The sequence below is a fragment of the Chlorocebus sabaeus genome, chromosome 7, assembly GCF_047675955.1.
Source record: "Chlorocebus sabaeus isolate Y175 chromosome 7, mChlSab1.0.hap1, whole genome shotgun sequence".
NCBI lineage: Eukaryota > Metazoa > Chordata > Mammalia > Primates > Cercopithecidae > Chlorocebus > Chlorocebus sabaeus.
The window spans coordinates 29,794,558-29,818,391 of record NC_132910.1 but is presented as its reverse complement, the minus strand read 5'-3'; the positions used below and the strand labels follow the sequence as shown (position 1 = coordinate 29,818,391).

The 23,834-nt window shown below is 40.6% G+C and overlaps 1 protein-coding gene across 2 annotated transcripts in view; it reads right to left on the bottom strand.

Moving 5' to 3' along the window:
• FRAS1 (Fraser extracellular matrix complex subunit 1) overlaps nucleotides 1-23,834 on the bottom strand; it is a 461,113-nt gene that overhangs the window by 28,176 nt on the left and 409,103 nt on the right. For both annotated transcript variants that reach the window (XM_073017428.1, XM_073017427.1), the window contains exons 61-67: nucleotides 22,382-22,582; nucleotides 14,469-14,656; nucleotides 13,070-13,345; nucleotides 10,568-10,800; nucleotides 7,976-8,136; nucleotides 5,465-5,679; nucleotides 2,037-2,187 (exon numbers count right to left, since the gene is read on the bottom strand). In XM_073017428.1, the coding sequence (XP_072873529.1) occupies nucleotides 2,037-2,187; nucleotides 5,465-5,679; nucleotides 7,976-8,136; nucleotides 10,568-10,800; nucleotides 13,070-13,345; nucleotides 14,469-14,656; nucleotides 22,382-22,582 (1,425 nt within the window). The remainder of the gene's footprint in view (nucleotides 1-2,036; nucleotides 2,188-5,464; nucleotides 5,680-7,975; nucleotides 8,137-10,567; nucleotides 10,801-13,069; nucleotides 13,346-14,468; nucleotides 14,657-22,381; nucleotides 22,583-23,834) is intronic.

Below are 23,834 nucleotides of genomic sequence, written 5' to 3'. Positions count from 1 at the left end.
TAGAGCTGCATATTTATTTGAATGTAACAAGATAACAATTTATATGTCTATAGAAACATATGCCATTTAAAATTGTATGACAGCTCCTTTCACTTTTTTTTTTTTCTTGTAATAGTTCCACTGTTCTCAAAACAGACTCTTCAAACCTATAAATTCCACTTAGCCCAGATACAGGGTTCAGCAAAAAAAAAAAAGAATCTTAAAACTTCTTGCTATCAAACTTTATACCAGGGTATGGTTATAGCACATCTGCTTCCTACTATATTTTCTTTTCCTCACCAAGATACCTTTCCGGACTTAACAGAGGTATAAACAAAGTCCTGGTGGCTACATTTAGTACTCAAACCAAAGGAGAATTAAAGGCAAGCTTGTAGAAAGCCAGCATGACACAAGAAAGCTGTGGCTTTAATAAAGGAAACTGCAGTCATGGTCCCCAGTGAGTTCACAATGACCAAAACCAAAGGGTAACGTAAGGAGGAGAAACATGAAGTTGAACAAGACAAAACAAAAACAAGAGCTCAAGGGATTATCTGACCCAGAGTGGGGAAGCTGCCTGAAGTTATTTTCCCATGAGAAATACAAAGCAAAAACTGATTTGAGCCTAAGCCATTTCATAGAAGAAAGGACCACACTGCCAGCCCTCTGTATCTGATCTGTTCGACATCATGGATTCGGCATCTGTGGATTCACCCAAACTCAAATTGAAAATATTAGAATAAAAATGCATCTGCACTAAACATATACAGATTTGTTTTCTTGTCATTATTTCCTAAACAATATAGTATATAGTTGTTATATATACATAGTATACATATGTAAAACAATATAGTATATAGCTGTTATACCTAAACAATATAGTGTAACAACTGTTTATATAGCACATACATTGTATTAGGTATTATAAGTAATCTAGAGATGATTTAAAGCATAAGGGAGTATATGTATAGGTTATATGTAAATACCACACCATTTTATATGAGGGATTTGAGCATCCTCAGATCTTGGTGTCTGCGGGAGGTCCTGGAACCAAACCCTAATAGATATGAATGATGACTGTACTTTCAATTAGTAGAGATGAAGCTTTCTCAAAAGAAAACTCTTGTTTTTTTTTTTTTTTTTTTTTTAGTATGTTTGCCTCAGATAAAGCACATCACCCCTGGAGAGGAAAAGAGGGAGGACGGGAGCAGTAGAATTTAGGGGAAATGGGTTTGGGGAAATAGGTTTGGGGTAGTGTGTGAAGTACAGGACACCAAAAATGAGAAAAAAAAAAAAAAAAACAAGAAAAACAAAAATAGCCAAGAACTACTGGAGATAGTGGAGGAGAAAACTGGGGAGTTTTAAGGAGCATCTATGTGGAAGCAGTAGGAGGAGGTGGGTGGGGAAACTGGGTGGGGGTGAGGTGTGGGCTCCCAGCTGAAGGGCTGCCTCCCACTTAGTTCTTGGGGGCTCCTCCCAGAAAGGACAGGAAGGGGGATGAGCCCGAGGGAAAGGTCATTTTAAACATTCAGCATCACAGTCCTTGACTTCAGAAGGTTAAAATTCCTTCTTTGGAGGATGCAATTAAAGAGCTGATGCTTTGCCAAATGAATGAAGTGGGCTACTTGACATAAATATTTCAAGTGCTCTTGACACATTTTCCATTTCCATGCATCTGATTTGAAGACCCTTTTGCTTTGTAAAAAACATGAACCACACCATTTTTCACTAGGAGAAAATGAAGATTATTTGGGTTATACTCCAAAAGAACACACACCCCTCTGAATCCCTCATGAGCAGTAGAGGACTCATCTGTCACTTGCTATCCTCTACTCTGGGACCTTAGCTATCTAGACTGAGATCTTCCAGCATCAGGACAGAAGGACATCATTCTTTTCAGGAACCCCAGATCTTCACTTTCCAGACTTGAGGTGGCCCCACTTTGTCTATGGGATAACAGGATGAGAAAAGCAGCTACTGTTAAAAGTCACTACTCTTCTTTTAATCTTGCTTGAGTGAAGCCCTAACTAAATGGATAGTTAAGGCGTCAGTGGGCATACCTGTTCTCCAGAGAACAGTGTCATAGAAGAAAGAAAACTCCATCTCGGTGTGGTGCTCCAAGGAGGCCCAGCCCCTGGGGGCCGTCACATAGATGTAGGACACATACAGCGGCACGTGCACTGTCAAGAAGGACTGAGCAGAGTCCCTCACCTGCCGAGGAAGCGGTAAGCACACAGAGTTATTTCTCCCCTGGTATGAAAGGCACACTATCACCACATCTTGGTTCCACTTTCATTCACCCATGTAGTCACACACTTATTCAATAATTATTAAGCAAGTGCCCATGATTGCAATTACTACTTAAAAAAATAAAGGAAGTAATGGAATAGAAAGTGGCCAGAATGCTTCTTTAGACAGGGTCATGTGCAGAGGCTTCTCTAAGGAGGTGACATTTGAACAAAAATACTTTTGAAGTGGGAGAATGAGCTGAGTTCAGTTGCCAGAAGATTTGGCTGAAATTTTAGAATATCACAATTATTCCCAAAGATCAACCCGGTGGATGTGGGATCTACCATTCAGTACAAACTCCCTGTGTTGACCATTTGCCAGTGACCCGTAGGGGAGCCCAAGTCAACCATCACCAGGAAGATGCCCACATCCGGACGCCTGGGAGGAACCTGTGCCTAATTCAGGATGTTTTAGTGAGTGCTCTAATTTCCTGCTCCAGGAACAAAGGGCCTGAGCATTGAAATCACATCTAGGAAGCTCACCAATGGACAGCTCAGAGCTGCACGTACTTCAGTAATTTCCTGTCCCATGCAGTGCTTTGGAAAGAGTTTTGAAAAGGCAGCACATCACACTTCCAAGAGAACATTCCTTCTAAGGAGATTTGTTTCCCTGCTTTTAATTTGGCCCGATCATTTTTATTTTACTACGTAATGAACAAAACTGGATGGAAAGGTAACAGAATGGTAGCAGAAGCTTTTATGGTGAAGATAGCTGCATATGTGTGTGTGAGTGGGGAGTTGGTTTACACATTTAAAAAATATTTTTATACTTTCTTCCATAAATATATATATTTATAACAAAAAAACTTAGTTTAAAACAATTTTATTTTATCATTGGCTAATTACTACAATATACTATGGGACTTATATTTTTCTTTTGTTTGAAAATACAGTATAAAGTGTTTCTATGGGTAATTAAGGAAAAAACCAAATGCTTTAATATTTTTCCAAAGTTTTTTTTTAATATTCAAAGTTGTCAGGGATTTAAAATTTGATGCCAGCTTTCTCAAAAGACTCAACTAACTCCATACTCATTGAAAAATTCCACTTTGACATGCCTTACTTTGTTTGTTTTTCAAAAGATGGGGTCCCTCTCTGTAGCCCAGGCTGGAGTGCAGCGACTCCATCATAGCTCACTGCAGCTTCAACTTCCTGGGCTCCAGTGTTCCTCCAGCCTCAGCCTCCCAAAGTGCTGAGACTACAGGTGTGAGTCACTGTTCCCAGCCCTTTTATTTCCTTTTTAAAGAAAATTTCCAGATTTTATTTGGACCTTGTACCATGTTCTGATCCTTATACACAGGTTTTGCTAAATACACCTGCTCCAATCACACTATCGGAACTTCGATAAACTCTCTAGCTGATTGGCAAAATTAATTTTCCCTCGTTTGTTTTTGTTTATCCTCCTTTAGCCCTCATGATATTACTTACTAATCTCTAAAAAGAAAAAAAACCCAACAAATATTTACTGCATGCCTATTCTATGCCAGGCACACTGTGAAAGGCACCCTCTCATGCTGAGATTATTAGTACAATTTCAGTTGAGGTTCAGAGAGGTTATGACTTGTCCAAGTCTGCTGATTTGATAGCGAAAGCTACCAACTAGGCCTTAGTTCTAAGTTCTATATTCTTCCTATCATATGACAGTAATTTCAATTATTTTCAAAGAAATAGACAACAACAAAATACTTCTGTGTATATATTTTTTCTGTGTTGGTTTAAAAGTGGGATATATACATATAAGAAATTCTTGTCTTTGAGGTTTTTAAGCATATTCTGAACAAAAATATTCAAACATGTAATTACAGCAAAAGCATAAAGAACAGAGAATACAAATTTTTGAGAGGCCAGGAAAAAAACAAATCACTTAGGTTTGCATTTTCCAAAGTGAAAGGTTATGCAACCGGAGAAATGGAAAACCTATGAATGCCTTAAAATTCTCTTCAGTAGATGGCAGTAGTGCATACAAAATGAGAGGAAACCAGGGTGAGACGCACCACAAAGAAAACGACACATTTTAATCAGACACTTTCTCTAAATGATTACTCTAAATCCCTCTATAATTTCTCTCCTTCAGTGAGGATAAACCTGATTTGAAATGAATAATAAACCTGATTTGAAACGAAGAAACAAACATCTAACTAGTTTTCAGCTCATTGCAACAACTGCTCAAAACTGGATAGAACCTGTTTTAGAATTAATTTTCCCATGAGGACAGATTAGCCTAGTCTCACTGGCCCTTTGATATAACTGCCCTTCTCTGACTATGACTTCTTGCTATAAATTTTTCAATTGTCACTAATTGATATGATTAGGCTTTCTGTCCCCACCCAAATCTCACCTTGAATTGTAATCCCCCTAATCCCTCCATATCAAGGGAGGAACCAGGTGGGAGGTGATAGGATCATAGTTTCCCTCATGCTGTTCTTGTGATAGTGAGTGAGTTCTCATAAGATCTGATGGTTTCACAAGGCAGTTTTCCCTGTTCTTGCTTGCTCTCTCTCGCCTGCCACCATGTAAGACATGTCTGCTTCCCCTTCCCCTATAAGTTTCCTGAGGCCTCTCCAGCCATGTGGAACTGTGAGTCAATTAAACCTCTTTCCTTTATAGATTACCAGTCTCTGGTATGTCTTTATGGTAGTGTGAGAATAGATTAATACACTAATGTTTAATGGTAATATATATTTTAGAAAGTGTCTATTTTTGTAGGGGCTGGCAGTTTGGAACAGGTGTGAAACCAAAATGTTTTAAGCAATTATCTTTCCACAATGCATAGGACAACAGTGCTCTTCTTGTCTTCTGAAAGACAGGTTGTGTCATCTGACACATTTTCCCAGGTGGGGAAGAGAATACATCAATGTAGTAATAACCCTAGCATCAAATGTAAATATTTTTGGCTTTCCAAAATATATGCATTATAAATATAAAAATATATATGCCTAGAGAAGTAAATATTGGATTTTTATATAAGTGAGTAGGCCAGACAGTAAGCTTTTTCCACATTAACTTGATTTAGAGGACTTCTGGGACCTTCTCTAGCTTCAGTGCTGCCAAGATCTTGCTTGAGGGACTTACAAAGAAGACTCCGTTAGTTGGTTGGCCCAGTTCTGGAGGCAAAGCGCTACCTGAAGTGCTTCAGGAACAAACAAGGTTGACCATGGCACCCATATGCAGAGTCCTCAGACAAGCCCCAGGGCACCCACCTGGAAGTCAGCAGTTACAGAGCCCCCACAGACGTCAATCAGCTCAGTCATGTCGTAATAAGCATCAAAGGTCCACACGCAGCTCTTCAGATTCAGGTGTTTGTAGAGCTGGATAGTCTTTGGCTCTCGCACGCTGGGGTCAAACTGGAAGGGGCGATCATAGCCAGGCCCCAGGGCGGTGCTGTCATAGACCACATCATCCAGGAACCCTGCCTCTGCCGGGGAGGGAAGAACAAGGAATGATAATTTGGTTTGCGGACGCCAAGGAGCAGGGTGGGGCGAAGAGCTCACCCTTTCACACTAAAAGCACTTTCAGTCACCTAAGACCCTACTAACAAAGCAACCCAGGGCTCCCAATGTGCAGGGAGAATGTGAGGGATCTTGGAAAGTGCTTGCTAACTGCTGTTGCCATATGTTGAATGGAGGACTCCACCTCTAAGAGACCACAGGAATCATGGAGGAAAAGGTGAGCAAATGATACCATGAATGAAGGCAGCAGAACTTTGAAAGGAAAATACTCTGAAGCTTTGCCTGCTACACCTGGCAAGTCTGGTCCTGTGCTTCATATATGTCCCCCCTAGTCCTGAAGAAATGGATTTACCGTATGGCTCATTCATTGGGGAATTATTATTTAAAGAGTGATTTTTAAAATTTCTTTTTTGAGACCCCATCTCAAAAAACAAAACAACCAAAAAAAAAAAAAACAAAAACCCCAGCATACCTACATCTGACTACTTCTTCTTGCTCATAGTTTCTGAACTCTTTGAGGGGAAAGTCTGAATTTTTTGTTAATGAGTAAATAGCTCACTAATGATGCCTGTAACTCTCACCTGTGACAGGCAAAAATTATTGAATCAAATGCTGCCAAGCACATGAATGGCTCTAAATTAAGGGAGAACTTTATGTAGTAGGGAGCTGAATACAGATGCAATTTTAGAATATTAGGGTTAAATTTTGTGTGTATGTGTGTTTTTTTTTTTTTTTTTTTTTTTTTGAGACGGAGTCTCGCTCTGTCACCCATGCTAGAGTGCAATGGTGTGATCTCAGCTCAATGCAACCTCTGCCTCCCGGGTTCAAGCGATTCTCCTGTCTTAGCCTCCTGAGTAGCTGTGATTACAGGTGCATGCCACCACACCTGGCTAATTTTTTGTGTTTTCAGTAGAGACAGAGTTTCACTGTGTTCCCCAGGTTGGTCTCAAACTCCTAAGCTCAGGCAATCTACCCACCTCAGCCTCCCAAAGTGCTAGGATTACAGGCATGAGCCACTGCGCCTGGCCAGGTTAAAATTTTATAGTACTAAAAGCGACTGTAGTATTTTAAAAGGGTTGATAAATATCTTAGAATGCTTGACACCCAGCACCCAGCCCTCTGTCCCATGATGACTAGGTACTCAATTAACATGTCTTGAATTTAATTGCTTTTAAGTAGGAAAAGGTGCAAAGTTTAGTATTTAAACATAGTATGTCTCTTCCACTAGCTACAAATGTGGACAAATTAAGCTTTCATATGTAGCTCAGTGATTTACAAATAATTTGTACTCAGCTAATTGCTACCGTATAAAGACCATCATGACCAAAAGTGATGCTTAATGAATATGAAAGAGAATATGAATGCATTTCTGTCTTCAAAAACACTATTAAATGATTCATCATTTGTGAAAGGAGGAAATATGCATGTAATGTGCACTTGCTAAGGTAAATGGAAATGGACAGAATTCTTTGTAAAGTCAAATGTCTGCTGTGGTGAACACAGAGATGCACTGCCTCAGCTGTCAGCTCCTTCAGCTCTGCGTCAGCTGCACATTGGCTCAGCCCAAGGTCATGCCCTTGCGGGGCAGCCTGCATCCAGTGACTAAGCTAGGTAGGCTATAAGGGTCTGGCTGTGTCAGCTGGAAGTAGGACGAGTCTCTCCAGAGCTCCCTGCCATGGCCGAGATGGCTTTTTCAGCCTGCATTGCAGCTTGACTTCTCCCTCTGCCCAATCCTGTTTCGCTCCTTCTCTTTCACATGCATTGATCCCTAATAAATATCTTGTAACCCCAAACTCCATCTCAGCTCCTGCTTCTGGAGAACTCATCCTATAACATCTTCACTTTAGCTTTTTATAACAGGTTTTTGGAGCACCAATGTAAACATGCTCACTCTAAGGGAATGAAGACACTAACATATACCATAGTAGGTGCTTTAAAAATGTCAATGCATTTAATCCACATCTTGAGTGGTAACAACTGTTATTCCCATGTTATAGATAACAGTGGCTCAGAAAGGTCAAACTATATTTGTTCAGTGGAATAAGGATCTGAACCGGTGTGATTCTAAAGTCCTTGTTTCTTTCTGTCCACTTCATTGTCTGAGCTAATGGAATGTGCATACGTGCTAGGAAAGAAAACCACTAATGTGTGGATTCTGAGAACCAGAAAACATGAAAAGCAGTTCTCCTCACTCTGGCATATCCTGAAAGTCACTGCACTGGGCTAGCATGGAAAGACCAGTCCCGAACTCGTCAATCTCACCTGAGATCCCTCTCAGGTCATAGGTGGTCACTAAATTGGAGCAGACGTGCTGGTGTCTGTAGATGGACTCAGACAGTAGAAAATGCAAGTTGTGCAATGGCATGGTGGAGACAAGGGGCAGCATTCCATCCTGGTGTGGGATCTGCACCGAAATGTGGATTCTAGGGGGAAAAAGGGCAGAAATAAATGTTTAGCTGACTGCTATAAACGGTCAATAGGATATACTTCTTTCTCATCACCTAATTTGTCTTCACCAATGAAGTACCAGGTTTTTTTCCTTCCTGAAGCTTTCCAGATAGGATTTCTGTCTGAACAGGGGGTATACATATATACATAGTATCATTGCTTCCCTCTAAGAGACCGGCCAGACACAGGACTGACAGTAATCTAGAATTATAGATTTTTTTTCTATACAGGAAAAGATAACATCACAACCACAAATTACTTTAAAGCTTTCCTTTTTTTTTTATTTATTTTTTTTATTTTTTATTTTATTTATTTATTTATTTATGTTTTATTATTATTATACTTTAAGTTCTAGGGTACATGTGCATAACGTGCAGGTTTGTTACATATGTATACTTGTGCCATGTTGGTGTGCTACACCCATTAACTCGTCAGCACCCATCAACTCGTCATTTACATCAGGTATAACTCCCAATGGAATCCCTCCCCCCTCCCCCCTCCCCATGATAGGCCCCGGTGTGTGATGTTCCCCTTCCCGAGTCCAAGTGATCTCATTGTTCAGTTCCCACCTATGAGTGAGAACATGCGGTGTTTGGTTTTCTGTTCTTGTGATAGTTTGCTAAAATGATGGTTTCCAGCTGCATCTATGTCCCTACGAAGGACACAAACTCATCCTTTTTTATGGCTGCATAGTATTCCATGGTGTATATGTGCCACATTTTCTTAATCCAGTCTGTCACTGATGGACATTTGGGTTGATTCCAAGTCTTTGCTATTGTGAATAGTGCCACAATAAACATACATGTGCTTTGCTTTTTAATGGAAACTCTGTTTTTTCAGGAGCTGAAGCTGAGTGACTGTAGAGGGCCTGCTCCCCTGCTCTGTCACAGTGAATGTCTATGGAAGTTAGATAAGCTTGACACTCACATTTCTTTAAGTATTTGAGTCAAAAATATATCGTTGAGCTTTTAAACTCTAAAACCAATTCCTCCACCCAGCCAAATCTGAGGAATTACAATGTGCAGCTACTCATACTGTCTCTCCTGACTGAAAACAGCCTTCTCTCTCCAGTCTCCCTGTAAGTCCTATCAGCAGCACGCGTCCAGCCCTGCCAGCCTCAGTCTGCAGTGTACTGTTCCTTGATCTACATCCTCAGCTCTTAGGCAGCCTTTGGACCAGGAAATGTGCAACTTCTTTATATTGGCTACTATTTCTCGAATGTTTTCAGACTCTGTTTATCTTGCCTCCCCACTATGAGGACACAGAGCATTTCCTTCACTTCTTTTGTTTCTCCAGAGCACATAGTATACAATTCTAAATAAAAAATGAGCTTAATAAACATTGGTTAAGACTGCGACACGACAGAACTGTACTTATGCGTTGCATTTTTTGTCATTGTAGCAGTTTAAATTTTGAGCATGTTTATTGACAGTGTGTTTTGAGTTTATATAGCTTGTCTCTTGAGCAAAGAGCCACAATTTTAAGAGGAATCAGAACCTTGGAAGTGAAGAGGAGGGCCTTTTTTCTAGGAAGGGATCACTAAGATACATTTTACCGTGTCAGGAAAGAAAGAAGTGTGTGCATATTCATTCAAACATGTTTTATTCAATAAAAGAACTCATTTTTCTCAGTTTATGAGCAATGGAGTTGCTTATAAAGGCACACGTTTAAATACTATAGTGTTTAATAAATATGCATAGCATACACAAATTCTTTTTTGCTATGCAAAAATGAAACATCCATTTCCCATCATGGTGGCACAGAAAAAAATTAAGTCCAATATATCCTAATTTCTACATTATTATTCATTTGTTCAGTAGATATTTAGGAGTGCCTCTTAGATGCCAAGAAGCACTATACTGGGCAGAGGATACTCAAAATACAAACTCATGGTCTCTGGCCTTCAGGCCTTACCATCTACTAAAGGACAGAGAGAGTGACGGCTAATAATCTTCTAAAAGAAGCATATACAGGTGCCAGAGAAGCCAGAAGGGGAAGCCTCCAAATTAAATTAGAGGAGATGATGGAAATGTCCCTAGAAGAGATGCCATGCGGTAGGTATTGTAGGACAGTAGGGTTCCAGCCAGTGGAAGGGGGCTGGGGAGAGTTGAGGTGACAGCATGGCAGAGGTATGCAACCTGTAAGAGTCTGTAGCGCTTGGGAAGTTACTCATGATTCCCTGTGGTTTGACTGGCAGGTGAAACTGCGAAGGTGAGGGAAAGACTAGGAAGATAGGCAGGGGGCCCGAGCTTGAGGGATCTTCACAGATTTAAACTTTTACTGACACATTCATCATCACATTTTTATTGTGCAGAAGCATCACTTATTGATCATCCTGGGAAACACACAAAAGAGACCTGAGATTCACCTCAACCTACGCGTGGTGGAAGGCACCACCTGCCTGACCTGTTCGGGTGCTCCTTATGTTTGACATCGAGGTATTTCAAGGTTGCGATGAAGGACTGAGCCTGGAAGCCTCTGGATGTCCCAGCCACCACTGGTGTGTGGCAGATAGCACTGTCTGTTCCAATGGTAACAATGTTGCTCCTTAAGGGGGTCCCCACATGGCCCACCTTGTCCACAGCCTTGGCCACACAACGCACATGGAACCTCCGGCTGAAGTAAATGCTGTCCAGGACCTACCAGGGAGAATAAATCACCTCCAATGTGAGTACGCTACTTAAACAGCTCCTTATATGATCTGGTTCAAGGTAATCTGTAAAGGTCATCCATCCACCCATCCATTGATTGTTCCATCTAGTCATTCATTCATCACGTAAGTATTGACTTTTAACTATGAACCAGACACTCAAGACAGATCATTGAGTACTTATAGCCTAAGGGGGTAAGATAGTCAGTGAATAATTAGACAGACGTGGAGCATGAACCCACAGATGAGTGATTTCCATTAATAGTATTGTTCTCTTTATATACTAGGCTCAGCAGAAGGATGACCTAAGTGTTATTCAGGCTTCCAGCAAGACTGGTTGGCCTCCAAGTCACTGTTGCTGAGAGCATAATGTCAGGAGACAGAGGAAACATTCTTCCTTCCCAGGAATTATCATGGTCTTTTTATCTTACTGCTATCCTCCCTCCATCCCATCTCCCTACCCAGTGACCACACACTGCAAGGGTTATAGTAACATGCAGACTTGAAGCTGAGAACTTGACCTCTGACACCTTCTAGCCTTTGAAGGTCTTTCCACAGATTCCTCCAAGTCCCCAAACATACAGAAGCCCTAAGAGTGCCTAACTCAATCTGTGCAGAGGCAATGTAGGTCACCAGGACTCTTTATGAAAATGTATGCATTTACATAGGGAAGTATATAACAAGAAAAATTAATCAGTAGTTCTGTGTGCCACAGACCTCCCACAAAGCAATCACACAAACTTACAAATTTTACCCATGAAAACAATTTTCCCTGAAGTCCATTAAAAATTAAAGAAGGTTTTTCCATTAAACTTTTTTTTTAAATTAGCTGCCAATGCTTTACTTATTTATATATACATGAACTTAGTACAGAAGGGATTTGAAGCATCCTACAAGAATGCATATAATAGAATGGCATTAAATAAATAATTGAAGAAATCAAGACAAAGCGAAGGAATCTAGGGTAAAGGGTATTAGTCACAAATTCATTGCAAGAAGGAAACCTGAAGCATAAACTCATAAATTTATCTGTTAAAAATGTACATTTGGCTCCAACCAGATCAAACCTCCTTTACGGTTTTGTTGAAGAGAGAAATAGATACTTAAGAAACAACAAGCTGGTAAGTCTTGCCATGTGGATTTTTTAATAATAGAGAAGACTATTTAAATTTGAGCTAGGTTATGTTGCAAAAGAATTGCTCTTCGGGCCTTTCTGAATAAGCTGTGCCAAAGAGAGTGGGTATGAATGACCCTGTATTATCCAAAGCCTCCCATCTATGTCCAACGGCTTTCCTCTGCTATTATCCCATCCCAGTGAAGCTCTTATTACAGTGGGAATAAACTGTGGAATAAACAGGAAAATCTAGAGAAATTTGGTCTGAAAGATATCTCTGATGTCTAAAATCATTCAGTGATATAATTTTAGGCAAGAATTGTTGAATGCTTACCACACACCAGGTACTATACTAAACCTGAATCTCAATGGCTTTCAGCTCACTTTTGGAAGAGAATCAGTTCTGTCAGTGTGATGTGCAGGGTCACTGTGGTGGACTGTTTGTTAAGGTTGGGAAAACATACTATTCATTGTTCTCTGATGGTGTCAGGGGTGTTGGTCTCTAAGCTTTTCGAGGACAGGAACTGCTGCACAAATGTCTTTTCATGGCCTCCCATAGAGCTTTGTAAAGTGCTGATCATTCAGCAACCATTCTATTCTTTTATTTAATAACTGGTCCCCTCTATGTGCCATTGATGTGCTGGCCATTTTGGGCCACATTTCTACCGCATTGTAGAAATGTGGTAGAAATTTGGTTCATGTCTGTAAGGAGTTTATATGCTAATACTTATTGAACGATTGAAGATACGTTAATAGTAATAAACAGTGCCTACCTGGAGTTTTTCACTGACTTTGTCATTTATAGGTCACATTTTTCAATGACCTTGTAAAGTAGCTAAGCAGAAGAATTATTACTTTGTAGATCAGGAAACTGAGACTCAGAGAGATTAAGCAACCTCTTAACATTACTTAGTTTAACACAGGCAGAACCAGGATTTGCAAACAGGTCTTCTAACTAGCTTAGATCTCTATTACAGCATATAATCTTTTCTTATGTTTAAGGGTAAAAAGACTGTGCACCTGCTTATTTGTTTTATTCCAAATGCCATGCATGGACCATAAGGAATTTGATTATCTGAGTAACAAAGAACACCACCAGTTCTCACCCAGGGAGGGAGAACCAGGTCTAGACCCCCAGACCTACCATGTGGTTGACACTGGTGAATGGTGTGTTGTCAGTGATGGTTTCAAAGGGAGACCGGGCCCCATTGCCATCAGTAGGGGCAGCCACTTCCCAGCTGAACTGCACAGATGTCTGATTGATGCCGGCCTCACTGCAGCGCTCCTTCATGACAGCATATCTGGGGAAATGAGGGTCACAGGGGGTGACACAGACCAGCGGGTAGCCTGGGGAGGGGGATTTCTTGACTCCTTCCTTGGTAACTTCTTCCACATGGTCATAGTCAGCAAGTGTGACCACCTGCGAAAGAGCAACAAAGCTTCAGTTCAGGTTGGGTATCAGCAAGATCAGAGAACTAAGGCCCCCTTCTTTAGAGATCCACAAGATCTCTTAGTGTCTAGGGATTCTTTAAAATATAACAGGAGAAGTTTTTATAATTGTTTGCCAGGCATCCTTAAAAGATACTGTAGATCTTTAGTGGTGGAGAAGATCCTTCTACTGGTTGGGCTAGAAGCTTTACTATACTTTTAATTTTATTCCTAAATCAGAGCCCTATCACTCATGTAAAAAAATACTCTGACTTCCCTGCACATTGGAACCAAAGCTGTGTAATGAATAACAGTTGCTAGTTTAAAGTTGCATTAAATAGTTGATGGTATATAGTAGAACATTTGGCAAAATAAGAGTACATCAAGGTGGTATATTTCTTCCATGGCCAAATAAGAGACACATTTGGAAATAATCATCATTCTTTTCTAACATATAAGACTAGTTAGCAGAAGTTAGAAGACTTCTTCTGATTGCTTCACAATTACGGGTTACACTTTCCTTGGCAACCTCTAGGTGTTTTCCTCTTAATTGTAAGGACAGTGCATTCATTCTATTCACCTCAAGTTAGGAAATCTGGTACTACCTTCCAGCAGGTACTGAATTCTATAAATATGGTGAGTAAGTGGGACAATAGATATGACGTAGTATTACGTTCTTACTCTTCTAAGTCTCATCAAAGAAATGAGAAGATCAATTGTATTATATTTTCTATCTATCAGACTAAGACACCAACAGGATTTGGTCTCACTTTTAGGTCAGAACAGGGTTTCTTACCCTCAACACTATTGACATTTGTGCCAAATAATTCCTTTTGTTGTTGGGGGCTGCCCTGTGCAGTATGGGATGTTTAGGAGTATCCCTGGCTTTTACCCACTAGATACTAGTACTAGCACCTGGTGTGACGACTGTGACAACCAAAAATTTCTCTAGACATTGCTTAAATGTCCTCTGGAAGGGGGAGAATGGAAGGCAAGATGGCTCCTGGTTGCGAACCACTGTGTTAGAAGAATAAAGAAATAGAGTACTTCTCTCAAGTTCTCATCTACTAGTCACTGAGACATAAAACAGCAATCCTTTGGGTCAAGCAACTCACAATGGGTGGTGCTGGCAGTATGAGGCTCCCTGCTGCCTCCTGGTCTAGAATCGTCACTGTGGCAGTAGTCACATCCCCGAGAACTGCTTCCACTGGGTCATCTGGGCCAAGGACTAATGAGAAAGATTCATGCCATTCCCGGTCTTCATTGGACAGGATCTCAACTTTAAAAAAGATATGATCCACACCTTCAACAAGGACAGAACAAAAAGAGAGCAAAGGCTTCATTAGGAAACATACCCAAGAGAGTGCAGCTTGGCACTGCTGAGACATCATGTTAAAATATGTTCTTTCTTTTTAGCTGTGTTCTATAAATGCAGTGGCTGCTAATCACTTTAGCCCCATCTCAAGTGAGGAAACTTTTTTACAGACCAAATTCCACCTGTGGTAGAGGCTCAGTATTGCAGATTTACTGTTCAACACCATATGAGGATTAATGGCCCCTGCCTGACACTGGCTGGCAGTAATAAAAATCTATGATCCAAAATACACTTCACCCTGGTTATGAGTTTTTTTGCTTAATTTTTCTTTCCCCCTTACACTTTTGCATGAGCTCGTGTTTGGCTGTAAGGGCTTGCACATACAGATACCCTTCAAAGCTGTCTCCTGAGAAGCAATGGCTCAAGGTTATCTACTAAGCCAGGCTCCACAAAGATGGTAACATGGAGGGTGGGTGACCTGGAATGGGTGAGGGTTCAAGCCTTAAAGACCCACTTTGGGGGACCATTCCAAGATGGTTGAATAGGAACAGCTCCAGTCTGCAACTCCCAGCGTGATTGACACGGAAGACAGGTGATTTCTTCATTTCCAGCTGAGGTACCTGGTTCATCTCATTGGGACTGGTTGGACAGTGGGTGCGGCCCATGGAGGCCAAACCAAAGCAGGGCAGAGCATCGCCTCACCCAGGAAGTGCAAGAGGCCAGGGGATTTCCCTTTCCTAGTCAAGGGAAGCTGTGACAGACTGTACCTGGAAAAACGGGACACTGCCCAAATACTGCACTTTTCCCATGGTCTTAGCAACGGGCAGACCAGGGGATTCTTTCCCATGCCTGGCTTCGGGGGGGTCCCACACCCACGGAGCTTTGCTTACTGCTAGCGTAGCAGCCTGAGATTGACCTGCGAGGCTGTAGCCTGGTGGGGGGAGGGGCATCCACAATTGCTGAGGCTTGAGTAGGTAAACAAAGTGGCTGGGAAGCTCGAACTGGGCAGAGTCCACCACAGCTCAGGAAGGCCTACTGCCTCTATAGACTCCACCTCTGTGGGCAGGGCATAACTGAACAAAAGTCAGCAGAAATTTCTGCAGACTTAAACGTCCCTGTCTGACAGCTCTGAAGAGAGCAGTGGTTCTACCAGCATGGCATTTGAGCTCTGAGAACAGACAGACTGCCTCCTCAAGTGGGTCCCTGACCCCTGTGTAGCCTAATTGGGAGACACCTCCCAGTGGGGGCCGACAGACACCTCATATAGGCATGTTCCCCTCTGGGACGAAGCTTCCAGAAGAAGGATCAGGCAGCAATATTTGCTGTTCTGCAATATTTGCTTTTCTGCAGCCTCTGCTGATGATACCCAGGCAAATAGGGTCTGGAGTGGACTTCCAGCAAATTCCAACAGACCTGCAGCTGAGGGACCTGACTATTAGAAGGAAAACTAACAAACAGAAAGGAATAGCAGCAACATCAACAAAAAAGACATCCACACCAATACCCCATCTATAGGCACCAGCATCAAAGACCAAAGGTAGATAAAACCACAAAGATGAGGAGAAATCAGAACAGAAAAGTAGAAGATTCTAAAAACTAGAGTGCCTCTTCTCCTCCAAAGGATCGCAGCTCCTCATAAGTAATGGAAAAAAGCTGGATGGAGAATGACTATGATTAGTTGACAGAAGTAGGTGTCAGAAGGTCGGTAATAACAAACTTCTCCGGGTTAAAGGAGCATGTTCTAACTCATCACAAGGAAGTTAAAAACCTTGAAAAAAGGGTAGATGAATGGATAACTAGAATAAACAGTGTAGAGAAGACCTTAAATGACCTGATGGAGCTGAAAATCATGGCACAAGAACTTCGTGATGCATGCACAAGCTTCAGTAGCCAATTTGATCAAGTGGGAGAAAGGATATCAGTGATCGAAGATCAAATTAATGAAATAAAGCGAGAAGACAAGTTTAGAGAAAAACATATTAAAAAGAAATGAACAAATCCTCCAAGAAATACAGAACTATGTGAAAAGACAAAATCTGCATTTGATTGGTGTACCTGAAAATGATGGGGAGAATAGAACCAAGTTGGAAAACACTCTTCAGGATATTATCCAGGATAACTTCCCCAACCTGGCAAGGCAGGCCAACATTTAAATTCAGGAAATACAGAGAACACCACAAAGATACTCCTCAAGAAGAGCAACCCCAAAACACATAATTGTCAGATTCACCAAGGTTGAAATGAAGGAAAAAATGTTAAGGGCAGTCAGAGAGAAAGGTCAGGTTACCCACAAAGGGAAGCCCATCAGACTAACAGCAGATCTCTTGGCAGAAACCCTACAAACCACAAGAGACTGGGGGCCAATATTCAACATTCTTAAAGAAAAGAATTTTCAACCCATAATTTCATATCCAGCCAAAGCTAAGCTTCATAAGTGAAGGAGAAATAAAATCCTTTACAGACATGCAAATGCTGAGAGATTTTGTCACCACCAGGCCTGCCTTACAAGAGCTCCTGAAGGAAGCACTAAACATGGAAAGGAACAACCAGGACCAACTACTGCAAAAACATGATAAATTGTAAAGACCATCAATGCTATGAAGAAACTGCATCAATTAATGGGCAAAATAACCAGCTAACATCATAATGAAAGGATCAAATTCACACATAACAATATTAACCTTAAATGTAAATGGGCTAAATGCCCCAATTAAAAGACACAGACTGGCAAATTGGATAAAGAGTCAAGACCCATCAGTGTGCTGTATTCAGGAGACCCATCTCATGTGCAGAGACACACATAGGCTCAAAACAAAGGGATGGAGGAAGATCCACCAATCAAAAGGAAAGCAAAAAAAGAGAAGGGATTGCAATCCTAGTCTCTGATAAAACTGACTTTAAACCAACAGAGATCAAAAGAGACAATGAAGGCCACTACATAATGGTAAAGGGATCAATTCCACAAGAAGAGCTAACTATCCTAAATATATATATGCTCAATACAGGAGTATCCAGATTCATAAAGCAAGTCCTTAGAGACCTACAAAGAGACTTAGACTCCCACACAATAATAATGGGAGACTTTAACACCCCACTGTCAATATTAGACAGATCAACGAGACAGAAGGTTGATAAGGATATCTAGGACTTGAACTCAGCTCTGCAGCAAGCAGACCTAATAGACATTTACAGAACTCTCTACCCCAAATCAACAGAATATATATTCTTCTGCACCACATTTCATTTATTCTAAAATTGATCACATAATTGGAAGTAAAGCACTCCTCAGCAAATGTAAAAGAACAGAAATCACAACAAACTGTCTCTGAGACCACAGTGCAATCAAATTAGAACTCAGGATTAAGAAATTCACCAAAAACTACACAACTACATGGAAACTGAACAACCTGCTCCTGAATGACTACTGGGTAAATAATGAAATTAAGGCACAAATAAAGATGTTATCTGAAACCAATGAGAACAAAGACACAATGTACCAGAATCTCTGGGACACATTTAAAGCAGCGTGTAGAGGGAAATTCATAGTACTAAATGCCCACAAGAGAAAGCAGGAAAGGTCTAAAATTGACACCCTAACATCGCAATTAAAAGGATGAGAGAAGCAAGAGCAAACAAATTCACAAGCCATCAGAAGGCAAGAAATAACTAAGATCAGAACAGAACTGAAGGAGATAGAGACACAAAAAACCCTTCAAACAAATCAAGGAACCCAGAAGTTGGTTTTTTGAAAAGATCAACAAAATGGATAGACCACTAGCAAGAAGAAAAGAGAGAAGAATCAAATAGATGCAATAAAAATGATAAAGGGAATATCACCACCAATCACCGATCTCACAGAAATACAAACTACCATCAGAGAATACTATAAACACCTCTATGCAAATAAACTAGAAAATCTAGAAGAAATGGATAAATTCCTGGACACATACACCCTCCAAAGGCTAAACCAGGAAGATGCTGAATCTCTGAATAGACCAATAACAGGCTCTGAAATCGAGGCAATAATTAATAGGCTACCAACCAAAAAAAGTCCAGGACCAGATGGATTCACATCTGAATTCTACCAGAGGTACAAAGAGGAGCTGGTACCAGTCCTTCTGAAATATTCCAAACAATAGAAAAAGAGGGAATCTTCCCTAACTCATTTTATGAGGCCAGCATCATCCTGATGCCAAAACCTGGCAGAGACACAACAACAAAAGAGATTTTTAGACCAATATCCCTGATGAAAATGGATGCGAAAATCCTCAATAAAATACTGGCAAACCAAATCCAGCGCACATCGAAAAGCTTATCGACCACGATCAAGTTGGCTCCATCCCAGGGATGCAAGGCTGCTTCAACATATACAAATCAATAAAGGTAATCCATCATATAAACAGAAACAATGACAAAAACCACATGATTATCTCAATAGATGCAGAAAAGGCCTTCAATAAAATTCAACATTTCTTCATGCTAAAAACTCTCAATAAACTAGGTATTGATGGTACGTATCTCAAAATAATAAGAGCTATTTATGACAAACCCATAGCCAATGTCATATTGAATGGGCAAAAACTGGAAGCATTCCTTTTGAAAACCGGCACAAGACAAGGATGTCCTCTCTCACCACTCCTACTCAACATAGTATTAAATGTTCTGGCCAGGGCAATCAGGCAGGAGAAAGAAATAATGGGTATTCAATTAGGAAAAGAGGAAATAAAATTGTCCCTGTTTGCAGATGACATGATTGTATATTTAGAAAACCCCATCATCTCAGCACAAAATCTCCTTAAGCTGATACGCAACTTCTGCAAAGTCTCAGGATACAAAATCAATGTGCAAAAATCACAAGCATTCCTATACACCAATAACAGACAGAGAGCCAAATCATGAGTGAACTCCCATTCACAATTGCTGCAAAGAATAAAATATCTAGGAATCCAACTTACAAGGGCCATGAAGGACGTCTTCAAGGAGAACTACAAACCCCTGCTCAACAAAATAAAGGAGGACACAAACAAATGGAAGAACATTCCATGCTCATAGAGAGGAAGAATCAATATTGTGAAAATGGCCATACTGCCCAAGGTAATTTATAGATTCAATGCCATCCCCATCAAGCTACCAATGACTTTCTTCACAGTATTGGAAAAAACTGCTTTAAAGTTCATATGGAACCAAAAAAGAGCCCTTACTGACAAGAAAATCCTAAGCAAAAAGAACAATGCTGGAGGCATCACACTACGTGACTTCAAACTACACTACAAGGCTGCAGTAACCAAAATAGCATGGTACTGGTACCAAAACAGATATATAGACCAGTAGAACAGAACAGAGGCCTTGGAAATAACAGCACACACTTACAACCGTCTGATCTATGACAAACCTGACAAAAACAAGCAATGGGGAAAGGATTCCTTACTTAATAAATGGTGCTGGAAAAACTGGCTAGCCATATGTACAAAGCTGAAACTGAATCCCTTCCTTATACTGTTTACAAAAATTACTTCAAAATGGATTAATGACTTAAATGTTAGACCTAAAATCATAAAAACCCTAGAAGAAAACCTAGGCAATACCATTCAGGACATAGGCATGGGCAAGGACTTCATCACTAAAACACTAAAAGCAATGGCAACAAAAGCCAAAATAGACAAATGGGATCTAATTAAACTAAAGAGCTTCTGCATGGCAAAAGAAACTACCATCAGAGTGAACAGGCTACCTACAAAATAGGAGAAAATTTTTGCAATCTATCCATCTGACAAGGGGCTAATATCCAGAATACACAAAGAACTTAAATTTATAAGAAGAAAATAAACAATCCCATCAAAAACTGGGCAAAGGATTTAAACAGACACTTCTCAAAAGAAGACATTTATGTTGCCAACAGACACATGAAAAAATGCTCATCATCATTGGCCATCAGAGAAATGCAAATCAAAACCACAATGAGATACCATCTCACACCAGTTAGAATAGCGATCATTAAAAAGTCAGGAAACAACAGATTCTGGAGAGGATGTGGAGAAATAGGAATGCTTTTACACTGTTGGTGGGAGTGTAAAAAGTTCAACCATTGTGGAAGACAGTGTGGTCATTTCTCAAGGATCTAGAACCAGAAATACCATTTGACCCAGTGATCTCATTACTGGGTATATACCCAAAGTATTATAAATTATGCTACTATAAAGACACATGCACACATATGTTTATTGTGGCACTATTCACAATAGCAAAGACTTGGAACCAACCCAAATGGCCATCAATAATAGACTGGATTAATAAAATGTGGCACGTATACACCATGGAATACTATGCAGCCATAAAAAATGATGAGTTTGTGTCCTTTGCAGGGACATGGATGAAGCTGGAAACCATCATTCTCAGCAAACTATCACAAGGACACAAAACCAAACATTGCATGTCCTCACTCATAGGTGGGAATTGAACAATGAGAACACTTGGACACAGGGCAGAGAACATCACACAACAGGACCTGTAGGGGGGTGGGGGGTTGGGGGAGAGATAGCAATAGGAGGAATGCCTAAAGTAAATGACGAGTTGATGGGTGCAGCAAACCAACATGCTACACATATACCTATGTAACAAATCTGCACGTTGTGCACATGCACCCTAGAACTTAAAGTATATATATATAAAAAGACCCACTTCTTTTTTTGTAAGGTGAGTTTCTGAAGGTGTAAATACCTCAGTGAAGTTAAAGCCCCTTTCGTAGTCTACAGACATCCGGGCTAAGCTCCCTCTAGACCTATCCTTTCCCCAGATCTTCATGCAGAAAAGTGAAAGACTGGTCTGTGTGGAGATATGGAAGGAGGGCATCTCACTTTCCAGCAAACATCAATCAGACACAGATGGGATGGAGCCAGAAGCCCTTTAAAGCTCTGGTGTGGGGAGAGAAAATAGAGACCCTCCCTCTTCAACCCCATCATTTCTGAGGGCATCATTTTCTCCCTCCACTTGCCAAGACAGCTCTGAAAAGTTCTCATAGCACTGTTGACCTCCTCTGGCTATGTTGCAAATGGTTTCAGGAACTATACCAGTTAGGTTTCAGAAAGTTCTATGAAAAAACCTAGCATACAGTTCAACCCTTTTCCTGTCTTATTCTCCCCATCAGATTAATACTTAAACGTCCTCTGGAAGGGGGAGAGTGGAAGGTCACAGACCTTTAAGCTGTGATCTATGACCTGAACTCTATCTCTCTCTTTTCCCAAACTCATCTCCATATAAATTTTGTTTTGGGAAGTCCGAAACTGGGTGTCCTGTTTCCTAGCAGATATTAAACCACTTGAAGGCAGGGATTGTGCCTTTCAGATGTAGTAATCCCTGATAGACCCAGCACAGCACTTTGCAGCAATATTTGTTGAATGGTGCCAGTTAGGTGTATATTTTTTTTTAACCTAGTGATCCTATCATTCAACCAAATCTTAGGCTAACAAAAAATCCTTTTAAATGAACCAAAATGCCCAGTGTGGTCTAGAGGAAGAGACCTATTTCTTTTTTCCCCATGTCATTTTTACGAATTAGAAATTTCACCTGCAATCTCAAATGTGTGCTTAAAAATGCTTTATGCTATTAGAAGTACTGTTTTCCTTTTTCATTTATCTGTTTATTCCTTTCTTCAAATACAAGATTTTTGCCCCTCTATTAAGTAAAACCCAGAGGTTGAGGTTGGCATTCAATTACCAGGACTGAACTTCAAGACTCGGCTCTTTGGGTAATAATCCACACCAGACTGGGCAGAGCCATCCCGCGTGCTGCAGCGAACCTTGGAGGTCCTGTTCTGATCCCCTCTGCGGATCACCTTGATGTTCAGAATTGCAATGGCATCTGGGCCTGCGGGTTCCCGGATTTGGTATGCAGCTTCTTCAAACTCAATGGTGGGGGCTAAGGAAACGTGATTAGGAAAACAAGAGCCAATTAGAATAGCACAAAGGATTCAGACTTCCAGGAAAACACCTTATAATGACAAGAGGAAATTGTTCACATTAGTTAACAATATGAAAGCAAAATGGCTTGCAGTCATAAAACTCAATCAGTATTTACTGCTAAACAATGCTTTGGAAAAAGATATTTATTTGTGATTCTGCAGGAGTTATGTCTCACACGTTCCTTATTAAAAACAATATAATGGGTAGAATTATTTGTAGAGACTTCGAAATTCATGATGTCCAAGTTTCCGTCTCGGCACTACAGCTCACAGAATGTTTTAAAATTTGAACAGTTTATCAAGGGACTGAGACATAGATAAATACCCTATCACATAAATACCCTAGATAAATACCCTAGATAAATACCTATCACATAAATCAACTTTTCATTCATGAGATATGAATTTCAAAGGTTTATAATTTATCTCATTTACATACTACTTAAATTTACCAAGTCCACCCCTCACCTCTGGTCCTTTGGAACCCCTCCTCTTAGTGCTCTCACCTCCCCAACCTCAGCTTTTCCTAATTTCCCACAAGCTATATAGGTAAGTATGGGTCTTTTCAGTGACTGGCTACAAGGATAATTCAGGAACACAAGATTTCCTAATGGAATCCTGTTGCTAGGAAATGATTAATAATATATTCAACCTGGGCAACATAGTGAGACCTCATCTCTACAGATAAATTAAAAAATTAGCCAGGCATGGTGGCACATGCCTGTGGTCCCAGCTACTCAGGATGTTGAGGTGGGAGAATCATTTGAGCCCTGGTGGTCGAGGCTACAGTGAGCCATAATTGCCCCACTGCACTCCAGCCTGGGCGGCAAAGCAAAACTCCATATCGAATAAATAAATAAATAAACAAGATAATATATTGATTTTTACCAAAAAATTCAAATCATGCCTTCTTTTCTATTATATCTCATGGGGAAGGGTGTGGTGGTGGTAGAGAGAGATTAAAAGATGGAAAAATTGAGAGTAATAACTTTTATACCATTTTGAGTATATCATAGAATATGGCAGAAATTTCTACTTTCTTTTTTTTGAGACAGAGTCTCACTCTGTCTCCCAGGCTGGAGTGCAGTGGCCGGATCTCAGCTCACTGCAAGCTCCGCCTCCCTGGTTCACGCCATTCTCCTGCCTCAGCCTCCCGAGGAGCTGGGACTACAGGCGCAGGCCACTATGGCTAACTTTTTGTATTTTTAG